Source organism: Polyodon spathula, chromosome 8 (genome assembly GCF_017654505.1).
Source record: "Polyodon spathula isolate WHYD16114869_AA chromosome 8, ASM1765450v1, whole genome shotgun sequence".
Taxonomy (NCBI): Eukaryota; Metazoa; Chordata; class Actinopteri; order Acipenseriformes; family Polyodontidae; genus Polyodon; species Polyodon spathula.
The window spans coordinates 20,230,484-20,243,795 of NC_054541.1; the positions used below are offsets into that span (position 1 = coordinate 20,230,484).

Consider the following 13,312-nt stretch of genomic DNA (forward strand, 5'->3'; position numbering starts at 1 on the left):
GCAGTTCAAATGTCCATTATAAGTACCATATGGGAGACAGTGAAATTGAAGAAGGAATCTATGAAAAAAACTCTAGGAGTTTATGTTGACTCAGCAATGTCTTCATCTAGACCAGGGGTCTCCAACCCTGGTCCTAGAGAGCCCCTATCCAGCAGGTTTTATAGATATCTTTACATCATCAGTGGCTAAAGATCTGGAACATCTGATAATTGTGACTAATTAAGCCAAGAATTGGTTTAGTTAAGTAACAGAGATGGGTTGAAATGCAGCCACAGTAGCTCTCCAGTACCAGGGTTGGAGACCTCTGATGTAGACAATGTTTGGAAGCTATGAAAAATGCCAACAAAATGCTCAGATATAGAAAGTCTACACCCCCTTTCAAAATTTTCACTTTGTTGCCTTATAGCCTAGAATTAAACTACATTGTTTTTTTTTTGTTTTTTTTTCATTTATCTACACATCCTACCCCACAAATTCCAAGTGAAAAAAATATTCTAGAAATTTGTAGAACATTAATTCAAAATAAAAACTGAAATAGCTTGGTTGGCTAAGTGTGCACCCCCCTTGTAATAGCAATCCTGTATTAGCTCAGGTGTAACCAATTGCCTTCAAAATCACACACCAAGTTAAGTGGCCTCCACCTGTGTTAAATTGTAGTGATTCACATGATTTCAGGATAAATTCAGCAGTTCCTGTAGGTTTCCTCTGCTGGGTAGTGCATTTCAAAGCAAAGACTCAACCATGAGCACCAAGGCGCTTTCAAAAGAACTCCGGGACAAAGTTGTTGAAAGGCACAGATCAGGGGATGGGTATAAAAAAATATCAAAGGCCTTGAATATCCCTTGGAGCACGGTCAAGTCGATTATGGCGTGCCAGTTCAGCTAATACCGGTTCCTGTATTTTAAAGTATATATATATATATTACTATATATATATATATATATATATATATATATACTATTACACAAAAAACTTTTGTTCCCTTTAATAGTGTGGAGTATGGTGTGCAGAAAAGAGGGGTGAAAAAATCCTCATTTAAATGCATGAAACTCTGAGGCACTGACACAACAGAATATGAAAAAAGTTGGGGGTGTAGACTTTATATAGGCACTGTATAGTAAAACGTGTTGAATTTAAATCAAGGGAAGTACTGTTAACACTTTACAATGCATTAGTAAGACCTCATCTAGAATGTTTTGTTGTTCTGGTCACTTCGCTACAAAAAGGATATTGCTGATGTAGAAAGAGTGCAAAGAAGAGTGACCCAGAATTATTCCTAATTTTAAAAGGCATGTCTTATGCAGCCAGGCTAAAAGAATTGAATCTATTCAGTCTTGAACAAAGAAGACTACGCGGTGACCTAATTCAAGTATTCAAAATTCTAAAAGGTATTCACAGTGTTGACCCAAGAGACTTTTTTGACCTGAAAAAAGAAACAAAGACCAGGGGTCACAAGTGTTAGATAAAGGGACATTCAGAACAGAAAATAGGAGGACCTTTTTTACACAGAATTGTAGGAGTCTGGAACTAACTGTGCAGTAATGTTGTTGAAGCTGACACCCTGGGATACTTCAAGAAGCTGATTGACAAGGTTCTGGAATCAATAAGCTACTAACAACCAAACGAGCATGATGAGCTGAATGGCCTCCTCATTTGTAACCTTTCTTATGGTCTAATATTCATTCTTTGTGTGTTTTGTATTTAATTTGTATGCTTTATTTTCTATTCTAGTGCCGATGAAATCATTGTGAAGATGCAGGGGAGCCAGGTGACACAGAAATATCTGGAGCAGCAGGGTTTCGATTTCCCTATCATGGTGCCTACGTTGGATGGGATAGGGCTTAAACTACCCCCTCCTTCCTTCTCTGTTAAAGATGTGGAACACTATGTGGGTAAGGCTCTTGCTGCTTGCCCCAGTTGTCTCAAATGTTTTGTGACGGGTTTTATCAAGATTTTTTACTTGTGTGCAGTTCAAGTGTGGTCACGTTGATATTCTGCTTAATCCTTAGAAGCAGTATGGTCTGGAAGAATTCAAGTTTTCATTTAATTTCATGTATAAACAAGCAAGTTTTGCACTTCAGGCCTTCCTGGCGCTGCCCTGGTTGAATGTTGTTAAACCCTCACCAATCCTTTTCTTTAGCATGTTAAAAATGAGTGTAACTGAAAAATATGTCCCTCATAGCAGCATATTATATTACCTTTTCAGTGTGTTGTCAGTGGGCCAGTTTAACATCATATACAGATGTGTGTTAACAAAACATTGGACAAAGACTGTAGGGGTTTATCTTAAGCCTTTGAATAAAAACACTAAGCATACAGTGGCCAGTCCAGTTATTTTAATTTAAATTCAAGATATAATAAACATGTTAAATGTAATAGTCCCATATTAACTGTACCATGCTTGGACTAAGACTGACATCTCTCTCTCTCTCTAAAAATTCCCCTGCATAAGCAGGTTTCAGACACCGTGTTTACTTGCCAAGGCTAGTGTTTTAATATGGAACTGTAAGCGCTTTTTCAAATTCAATGCATTAAGTCATTTTTGGTTCACAAACATCATCCCAATTAAAGTCGCTACTTTTGCCCGGTTTGGAAAAGTGGTATTTATTTTTGTATCCAGGTCTCGTGACCAACAATAGTGGGTTTGCAGACCCTAACAATAACTCACATGTATCCGCCCCACAATTATACATACACAGTCACCAGTCCTGGGTGAGTGCAGTAGTGCTCGTGGTGGGTGATAGAGATTATGTTTGTGACAGTAGTGCAGTGATGTTTCGGCTTTAGCGCTTGCCCTCGGCAGCAACTCTGGAATCATGTCCTTCGTCTAGTGTAGTGTTACAAAGAAGATGATTACACACAGACAAACAAACAAAAAACTCATGATGCTGCTTTCTTTGTTAATGGGTCTCTCAAAGTCCTTCTCAGTTTCAATACAAAACCATATGTGAAGGAACAGATTACGATTCTCCATCCCCTTTTATGCTTTCACACATGACCCCTTGTTAAATGAGTGCAACCGCCTCTCCAATCTGCGAATGCCATGTCGTTTCCCTTCCGGCTCAATGCGTTATTGCAGTGGAGTCTCACCCCCTTCCTGGCTGCCTGATAATATATAAAAAAATCCTACAATATTCCCAAAGTATACTTAACATCTCAAATGTGTCTTAACAATTTGTTTACAACATTGTCAACAAATCAACTTTTCTGTTTATAATAAACTTTTAATATGCTGATTCAATTGTTTAACTTTTAATTGATTTTATAACATGTATTTCTAGTTCAGATACTTCAATATAGCAGTCTCCTAGAAATGGTAATTTTTATTTTACTCAGAAGTAATACAAAAATGACTACAAAAAATTTAGAAGTGAGTAGTTTTTTGAGATTTACTATTATACAGTATAATTGTAAATCTCGAAAAACTACTCGCTTCTAAATCTTTTGTAGTCATTTTTGTATTACTTTAGTATAAATACATGTTAATTTGGATTCATGTTGTTTTTTTCTGACTTTATGTGAACGAAAAGACACACATTTGCCCGTTTTCCCATTGGAAATAGTGATATTTTGAAATATCACTGTCCTGGTCACAAAAGCAAAATTTGTGGGGAATAGCAGCCATTTTCTATACTTTTGATGCATAAGCAATTAGGAAATAATACTTACTACCCAGGAACAAAAAAAAAAAAAATTGTTACACGGTGTTATCAACAGGAAACTCAGTACTGCATCTCCAGCCCCGCCCCACCCCTTATTTGCTGTATTTAACACATACATCTTCATAGTAATGCATATTGATAAATCCTCTCCTGATCACTCATTTTATCACCAAACTCCTCAATGTGATCCAAGTCATTATTTTATTACTGTAACATCTCAAAAAGCTCTGCAAAGCACTGGATGCGGAAGCATCTATCTCTTGTTTATGTCCGTGTTATCTCTGTGGTGCAGGGGATATGTGTATTGCTCAGATCCGGACCTTTAATTAATTACTTAATTAATTTTTCCCGGGCTCCTATCGGACTCACTCGCCCTTTGAAAGGTTTTCTTTGCTTTTTCCGGCGAAAAAACAACTAGAGAACATTGCTTGACGTCTTTTTGTTGATGTCGAACTGGAAAGGGAAAATTGTAATGTTGGACCTGGTCCGACATAGGACCTCAAAGGGTCATTAAAAAATGTTGCCTGATAAGGGAGGTTTGGAACTTTTGAGCAGGTTGGCCTGACCTTCAATGCAATGAACTTATTCGCACAGGCCTTACACAGATCTGCTATTACTGTTTTCTACTGGTTTTATATTATTTAAAGCTGTTGCAGTTTCACAGATATCCAATTTGTATCCCAAAGATCGTCCTACTTCCAGTAGCGGTGACAGTCTTTAAAGAATAATACCTGTAAAATCTGTAATCTTGTTAGCTGGGCTCCCATCTCTGCATTCTCATTCCCATCGTCAGTGGGCAAACACATTTTAACTCGGTGTGGGTCCATCAAATAACCGCACACTCTTGCAACCGAGGCCTTCCATGCAAAAGGATTTATTGACTTATAGCACAAAAGGGACAAGCCAGGGCTACCAGTGACAGTATTAAATAATTTCAGACTACTTCTGTGTTTTAGCATACTTTTAGATTTAGTAGCAACAAAGTATTTTTTATTTATCATTTGAATTAAGATCTTTTCTTCAAGAAGACGTTTTCCAGCAGCTGTGTTTTGTTCCTTGAAGTTTGATTGTTGAGGGTATTGTTGTCCAGCGTGGGTGCAAGTGGCAACACCCCCACCAAAAACACATTTTAGGGTTTTGTAGTTATAAACCCTGCATATCATCAGCCTAAACATGTGCCTTAACACTAGAACTGCCATGTGGGTCAGTATGACACATTTTGCATTTAAAATATTAATTTTGTTGTCAGACCAGCCCATTAATTACTCTTCCTTTGTAAGTTGTATGTGTGTGTCTGTTTGTTCGCAATTCCTTGGAACCAATAATTGGGTTACAGGCTGCCCTGTGCCCTGGGCTTGGGATACTCTTATAGCATCAGAGTGGGTCATAATATCATTATATGTATGAAAGTAACAGAATTAAAATATACAGAGGGTGATTTTAAGCCATTCTCTGTGTCTACTTGGTTTCTGGTCACAAACTCCCCCACTGACAAAGAATGCTTTTAAAAAGAGTCGTAAGTACTGGACACATGGCTTATCTTCACGATTGCTGAATGACTCCTTTGGTGTTGCAAGCCAGACAGTTCCCAGGGTGTCAGCTTCAACAATATTACTGGGGAGTTGGTTCCAGACTCCAACAATTCTCTGTGTAAAAAAAGTGCCTCCTGTTTTCTGTTCTGAATGCCCTTTTATCTAATCTCCACTTGTGACCCCTAGTCCTTGTTTCTTTTTTTGGGTCAAAAGAGTCCCTTGGGTCGACATTGTCAATACCTCTTAAAATTTTGAATGCTTTAATCAGATCAGAGTAGTCGTCTTTGTTAAAGACTGAATAGATTCAATTCTTTTAGCCTGTCTGCATATGACATGCCTTTTAAACCTGGAATAATTCTGTTCGCTCTTCTTTGTACTGTTTCTACAGCAGCAGTATCCATTTTGTAGCGAGGTGACCAGAACTGAACACAGTATTCTAGATGAGGTCTTACTAATGCATTGTAAAGTTTTAACATTACTTCCCTTGGTTTCAATTTAACACTTTTTTTCTATATATCAGGGCATCTTTTTGGCCTTTTTATAGCTTCCCGACATTGTCTACAGGAAGACATTTCGAAGTCAAAATAAACTCCTAGGTCTTTTACACAGATTCCTCCTTCAATTTCAGTATCTCCCATATGGTACTTGCAATACCCATTTGTATTGCCTGCGTGTAGTACCTTAAACTTTTCTCTATTAAATGTCATTTGTCGTATGTCTGCCCAGTTCTGAATGCTGTCTAGATCATTTTGGATGACTTTGCTGCTGCAACAGTTTTTGTCACTCCTCGTATATGTGTCATCTGCAGATTTAACAACTTTGCTTATTGTACCAGAATCTAAGTCATTAATGTAGATTAGGAATAGCAGAGGGCCTAATACGGATCCCTGTGGTACTCCCCTGGTTACCTCGCTCCATTTTGAGGTTTCTCCTCTAATCAGTACTTTCTGTTTTCTACATGTTAACCACTGCCTAATCCATGTGCATGCATTTCCTTGAATCCCGACTGCGTTCAGTTTGAGAATTAATCTTTTAAGCGGGACTTTGTCAAAACTTTCTGGAAATTGAAATAAACCATGTCATAGCAGGTTACTTAGACATGATCTTCCTTTCCTAAAACCATGCTGACTGTCTCCCAGGATGCTGTTACCATATAGGTAATTTTCCATTTTGGATCTTATTATAGTTTCCATAAGTTTACATATAATAGAAGTCAGACTTATTGGTCTGTAATTACATGGTTCAGTTTTGTTTCCTTTTTTATGGATTGGTGTATGTTTGCATTTCTCCAGTCTGTTGGTACAACCCCTGTGTCGAGACTGTTGCATGATCTTGGTTAACAGTTTGTAAATAACTTCTTTCATTTCTTTGAGTACTATTGGGAGGATCTCATCTGGCCCAGGAGATTTGTTTATTTTAAGAGCTCCTATTCCCTTTAACACTTCTGCCTCTGTTATGCTAAAGTTACTTAAAACAGGATGGGAACAGGTTGACACATGGGGCATGTTGTTCTTATCCTCCTTTGTAAACCTTGTGCAAAGTAATCATATCATATGTTTGCTATTTTTTTTTCTCTTCATCTATGATTTTGGCATTTGTATCTCTTAGACATTAAACCTTCTCTTTTGAATGTTCTCTTGCTGTTATAATATTGTGGGAAAAAAAATTGGAATTGGTTTTGGCCCCCTTAGCAATGTTCATTTCTAGGTCTCTTGGCCTTTCTAACTTCCTTTTTGACTTGTGTTTGCAGTTCCAAGTACTCTTTCTGTGTACTTTGTTTTTGGTCCCTTTTAAGTGCTCTGCAAAGTCCCTTTTTTCTCTGAATATCTTTAATTGATCGATTTAAGCCATTTTGGCGATTTTGTTTTTAGGTTTAGATTTGTCTACTTTTGGGATATAATTGTTTTGCGCCTCTAGTACTACATTTAAAAAAAAAAACAAAAAAAAAAAAACAGCCATACATTTTCCGTGGATGTTCTCTATTTTACTCCAGTCTACTTCTGTTAGTCTCTGTTTCATACCTTCATAGTTTGTCTTTCTAAAATTGTAAACTTTAGCTTTAGTTTAATGTCCCAATGTACAGTGTTTTCTGATTTAAAGCAATTAAAGATTGAATTTTTCCTTACTGCTTCTAACTGCTCTGTACTTTTTCACCACTGTACTTCTCCATGCTGTCGCTTCCACAAATTCAGCTTTGCTCTGAAGGCTCTCCCCTCTTCATCCATTAGTGTTACAATCTGCTTTGGCCCTTGGAGTGTCTTGTTGAAAATGTTATTTTTCTCAGTGAGGTCAACAAGGAACTCTGTATCTAGTAACCATTGGGGATTACTGAGCTGCACAAGATTTTTTCGTTGTTTCGACATGAAGTCCTGTATTTGTTGCAAGTGAAAAAACTGCTTCAGCACTGCTCCACCGTACATTGGTAAAATACAGCAAATCAAACTGCAATTCCAACTCATTTAACAAGGCATGAAACTGTCAATGTTGCAAACCACTGCTGCGGATAAAATTGGCAGACTTGATAACAATGCTCATTACGTGTTCTAATTCTGCAACTTTTCCACATAATGCCTTTTTGATGAAGAATGCAGTGTAAGAACATTTTGGCCAAAGAGCTTGCCAGGGCTGCTACTAGCAGATCTCAAATAATAAAGGATTGCTTGGTACAACAATAGTAGAAATTTGCTTGAGGTTACGTCACAAACAAACAGGATTTTCACTGCTGTATTCTTGTAAGCATAAGGTATGGCGTCCATGCATGTTTCCATGCAAAAAAGCCTGTGATTTTGGTCAATTGTGTGGCTTTTTGGTATGAAAAGGCTATTTACCCATCTTTTTAAAGTTGTTAGTGTTTGAAGCACACTTCCTGTAGCGTGTGAAATGTGCACGGTATGTGCTGCTGTCTCATAAATCATGATGGTGGAGAGAGAGTATTAACTTGTGCCAGTGTTCATTGGCCTTATTGGCTTATAAAGAAGAAAGTTAAGCGAGCTGTGTAACTGTTGAAATTGTTGCAGTCCCAGTTTCTGCTCTTCATATCTTTAAAAGTAGGCAGAAAGTTACGTGTGAGGTTAATTCACTTCATTGTTAATGTTGGCTTCATAACTTTGAGTTATTTTATCTACTTACCAATTTGCTTATCTACCTTTTTATCTGTATGTTTTCCGTTTTCTCCCCTCTAGGTGGTAATAAAGTGATCGACGTCATTGACGTGGCCCGACAGGCAGACAGCAAAATTAAACTCTGTGACTTTGTGGAGTATTACTACAAACCCTATCGGCCAAAAGTGTTAAATGTCATCAGCCTGGAGTTCTCAGACACCAAGTAAGCTTAATATACTAATAATGCCATTAATTGTTGTTGATCCATTTAAAGAGTAAGTAGCAGGGTTCGAAAACATATAATAACCCGTGACAGGGTATGCGGTAAGAAAATTCCATAGTAACCATGGCCCATCTGTACTCTACAAGGAGTTATTAGCCAGTTTTGTAAGTTGATGATGTTATCCAACGTGGCCACCATGTTTTTTTTATTGTAGCAACTTCCCTTGAACAACATTTACAACAACCAATTTTTGGTTAATCAGACCTAGTGGTATCAAAGACAAATGTTTTTGTAAGCCATTTTTGTATGTTGAAGTCATTCAACGTGGCCGCCATTTTTTGTACCGTAGCAACTTCCCTTGAACAAACGTAAAAGCCAACCCTACTTAGATCATGTATATCAATTTTTGTTTCAACCGAATAAGCGGTTTCCAAGAAGATCGGTGTGTGTGTTTTTTTTAAATGATTTTACGTTTTTACTGTATTTGACGTTATCCAGTGTGGCCACCATACCACAAAACCAGTCAGCTTCTTATGAACAACAGTCAATGTTGGACTAAACATGTATAGCAAGTTTCAAAACTCTGCAGTAAGTGGTTTTTGATATGTAAACATTTTAACAATCTCTGCAAAATCCAATATGGCTGACCTACGACATTTGCTTTTGTTTCTGATACTCTGTCCCATAGGCAGGTACCAACCTACCCATTTTTTTTTTGTTGTTTTTGACCAACTTTGGGCAGGAAGGAAAAAATTATAATAATAACTGGTGTTGCCAGCAACTTTTACATCTTCTAGTACCAGTACCAAACTCTTAAGCAAATAGAACAGAATGCCAGTAATAGTACCAAACACTTAGCAAATAGTGCAGAATGCATACATGGGTTACTATGTGTTCCATAGTTACCATGACCATATCTGCACACACTCAGGAGTTAAAGGCCAGTTTTACATTTGACCTTTAGGGGAGGTCAAAGGTCATGGGCAATTACTTTTTTTGATGGAGCATATGTGGGTTACAATATGTGTTCCATAGTAACCATGGCCCTTTTTGCACTCTACAAGGAGTCATTTATCAGTTTAAGTTGATGTCATCCAGAGTGGTCACCATGTATTTTCTTTGTTGGTTAAAACTTTGCCAACTTCCCTTCCCTTGAACAACGTTTAAAGACAACCACAACAGGATGTGTGCCAGTTTTTGGTTCCGTTGGAAACAAAGGTTTTTGTAAGCCAGATATGTATGTTGATGATGTCATCCGGCGTGGCAGCCATGTTTTTTTTTTTTATTGTAGCAACTTCCCTTGACCAAATTTTAAATCCTAGACCGCCATACATGTGTGCCTATTTTTGGTTCAGTAAGACTAGCGGTTTGGGAGAAGATCTTTGTAGTTCGTGAGTTATGACATCTGTACCGTGTGAGCGTGGCCGCCATACCACACAACCTATCCGCTTCTTACGAGTACCAGTTAATCTTGGACGATCCCTCAACAAGTATATTCAGCACTGTGCAATAAGTGGTTTTCGAAAGTCAAATTTGTACATTTAGGCAAAATAGTTTTTTTTTCAATTCAATTTGGCGGCCCAACCATGTGACCTACGACACATGTTCAATTAACATTTACCAACTGTTTAAACAAGTCTACCCATAATTATCTACCATCCTACCCAATTTCGTGAGTTTGAGCAACTTTTGGCGGAAAGAATAACTAGAAGTTGCAAGCAACTTGACTGCTTATTGTTGTTCCTATTTGTGTTCCATAGTACCCATGACCGTATCTGCATTCTGTAAGGAGTTATAGGCTAGTTTTGCATTTTCCCTTATGGAGAGGTCAAAGGTCGTGGTCGTTAATTTGAGTAAAGCATATATAGGTTCCTATATGTGTTCCATAGTAACGATTACCATACCTGTACTCTAAGGTGTTGTAAGCTAGTTTTACATTTGATCTTAAGGACAGGTCAAAGGTCACAGTCAAGTTCATTTTTGTATTCTATAGTAACTATGACTGTCTAAACTGTCAAAGGAGTTCTAAACAAGTTTTGCATTTGAGCTTTAGCAAGGTAATAGGTGCAAATGTGTGCAATTTGACCATAGCTGAAATTTGGTTGGCTCATGGTGGCCATGTTTTTTTTTATGTCGTTAGTTGCTTTGCACAGACATGATAGACGGCTATGCTTGCAAAGTTTTGCTTAAATCTTTTTTTTTTTTTTAAAAAAGAGCAGAAGAAAGAAAAAATCCTAACAGCAACAATAAGCTTCCCAGCCATTTTGGCTTGGAAGCCTAATAATAACTAGAAGTTGCAGGCAACTTTAAGGCTTCCAGGCATTTACAGCAGAACACGATATGTTTTGAGACTTGTGAAAATGAAAATCATACAAACATTAATTGGAAAGCATCATTTTATAGTGTGCATTTTTTGTAGGATAAGAGTTAGTATTAATTGCGATAACTACTTGTGATTAGTTGTGAGTGCATTGTGCACTGTGGAACTTTCAGCTGCATATTTTAAATACCCCAGCTGTCAAATTTCTGTACAGCCTGAGATCACAGTAATGTTTTGAAAAAATGGCAAATAATGGCAATGGAACGTGAAACAAGCAATGTGACTGTTCGAGCAAGGTTCCAGCTGTACATATATTGGATGGATATGGACAGTTGGAGCTTTGTCACATATTTGAAATCACTGCACCGCCTCACAGAATTTAAAGTACTGGTAGCCATCTTGTTTACAGTTAGATGTCCAGTAAATATAAAACTGAGTGACCAATTACCAGTAAAATAAAAATACCAAAAATAGTAAGCAGACATGCCGGTTTGGATGAAAAACTATGAAATTACATGGAAGATGGCAAAATGGAAAAAAAAATACAAAAATAAGAAATAATCTGTCTTTCATGACTGGCTTAAACAAACAAAGTCTCAACTGTGGAAAATGCACATCATCTTAAGAAAATCTGTATAAAATATTAAGGGATTTGTGTGGAAAAGTAAGAAATGCCCATGGAGAAGAATATTACATTTCAAGCCATGTACACTGGAGTAAACCGCTGTCTAAATGAAAAGAAAACAGAGGAATCTGTCAGATACTCATTCAGCACGACTTTGTCACTTCAAATAATGTATTTTTAGCAGTTTGTAAAGGCTACCGAAAAACACAAAAAGACAAGTCTGCATATTATCCAACCCTTTCCGACCCAGACCTTTGAAAAAGTCGACATTTAATTTATTTTTACCCCTCCACCTCCGTTCTGCTCAAACAGCATCTTGCACAGATGAAAAAAAAAGATGTCTCAACTCCGTCTCCTGGTGGATCTCTACAATTTAATGCATATCAAAAATAAACATTTACTTACCTGTGCATGTGCAATTAAATTAATTTACTCAGCTTAACGTGTGTGTAGTTCAAAGTTTTATAAATGGGACTACATTAGTTGCATAAGGATATTAAAAAAAAAAAAAAAAAAATTGCTCAAAACTTGATTTATGGTGGATTTTTTTTTATCTACTGTTTTACCTGGATTATAAATGCAATTGGATTATAAATTCTCAGGGGTTGGAGGCATTCCACTTTTGTCTCGCACAAAGGCCTGAGGTGCCCATATATTCAACATATACGGACACCCTGGAAGGCCTTATTGCATACAAATATGTTATACGCACACACCACAGAAAAATATATATATATATGCGATATATAAATTATCTTATATTTATATATATATATATATATATATATATATATATATATATATATATATATATATATATATATATATATATATATATAAATATACCCAGGACATTTTAATAAAACGCAAACAGTAACAGCAGTGCGTTTCTAAAACGCAGATGTAAAACACATTTCCCCTTTTCATCCCTATCCAATAATTTCATTTACATTACAAAGTAGTTCTATGCAATAAAATGTGTAAAAATGGTACCACTGCTCCCTGCATCCTCTTTTTAAAATAAATAAATAAAAAAAAAAATCACACCTGTGGAGGTCTCAGTATCCCATGTAGCACTACGCACATCCCTGGTAGCGACTCGCAAATCTGTATCAGAGCATCTTATCTGTTGACTTTCGACCAAGAATTTAGATAAGTAAAACACATGCTAAAAAGTAATTGTTTTAAGGCCATGTTTGAGGCCTGCAGGGTTTTTATTGAGAACTCTTCTGATATCTTTCCTGCTTTCGCAAAACTTGCAGCAATTACGATACCTGTACCTAGTATACCAACAGAACAGGGTTTTAGCTGAGTGTCAGAACAGAGGGCAAACCAGCAAACACACTCGTTAAATTACTTTTTAATTTTCTAGGATGGCTGAGTTGGTGGTGGTTCCAGACATTGCCCAGAAAATGTCTTGGGTTGAAAACTACTGGCCAGACGACTCTTTATTCCCAAAGCCTTTTGTACAAAAATACTGCCTGATGGGGGTGAAGGACAGTTACACAGACTTCCACATAGACTTTGGGGGAACATCTGTCTGGTACCATGTACTCTGGGTAAGCATCTTTCAGTATTTGTCATCTTCTTTTCCTCATACATACCAACTCAATCTCTTTACCGTCAACGGCTGTCAAAGTTTTTCAAATGTACTACTAAGTGTAATAAATAATAGATTCAGATTCCTGTGGGAATTTTGAAAACAAATTATGTGGTCATCTCCTTAAATCAGTGGTTCCCAACGTTTTTCAATGTAGGGACCACCTTGGTGTTTTGATTTTTGCCACGGACCACTTGCTCACATTGTTTCATCAGCATTTTGAAATAAATGTTTATGTATATTTAGGTA

General features: G+C 37.0%; 1 protein-coding gene across 2 annotated transcripts in view; it reads left to right on the plus strand.

Moving 5' to 3' along the window:
- The window catches only part of kdm7ab (lysine (K)-specific demethylase 7Ab), a 62,958-nt gene that overhangs the window by 12,347 nt on the left and 37,299 nt on the right, over positions 1 to 13,312 (plus strand). For both annotated transcript variants that reach the window (XM_041257143.1, XM_041257141.1), the window contains exons 4-6: positions 1,732 to 1,892; positions 8,377 to 8,518; positions 12,836 to 13,022. In XM_041257143.1, coding sequence (XP_041113077.1) covers positions 1,732 to 1,892; positions 8,377 to 8,518; positions 12,836 to 13,022 — 490 coding nt within the window. The remainder of the gene's footprint in view (positions 1 to 1,731; positions 1,893 to 8,376; positions 8,519 to 12,835; positions 13,023 to 13,312) is intronic.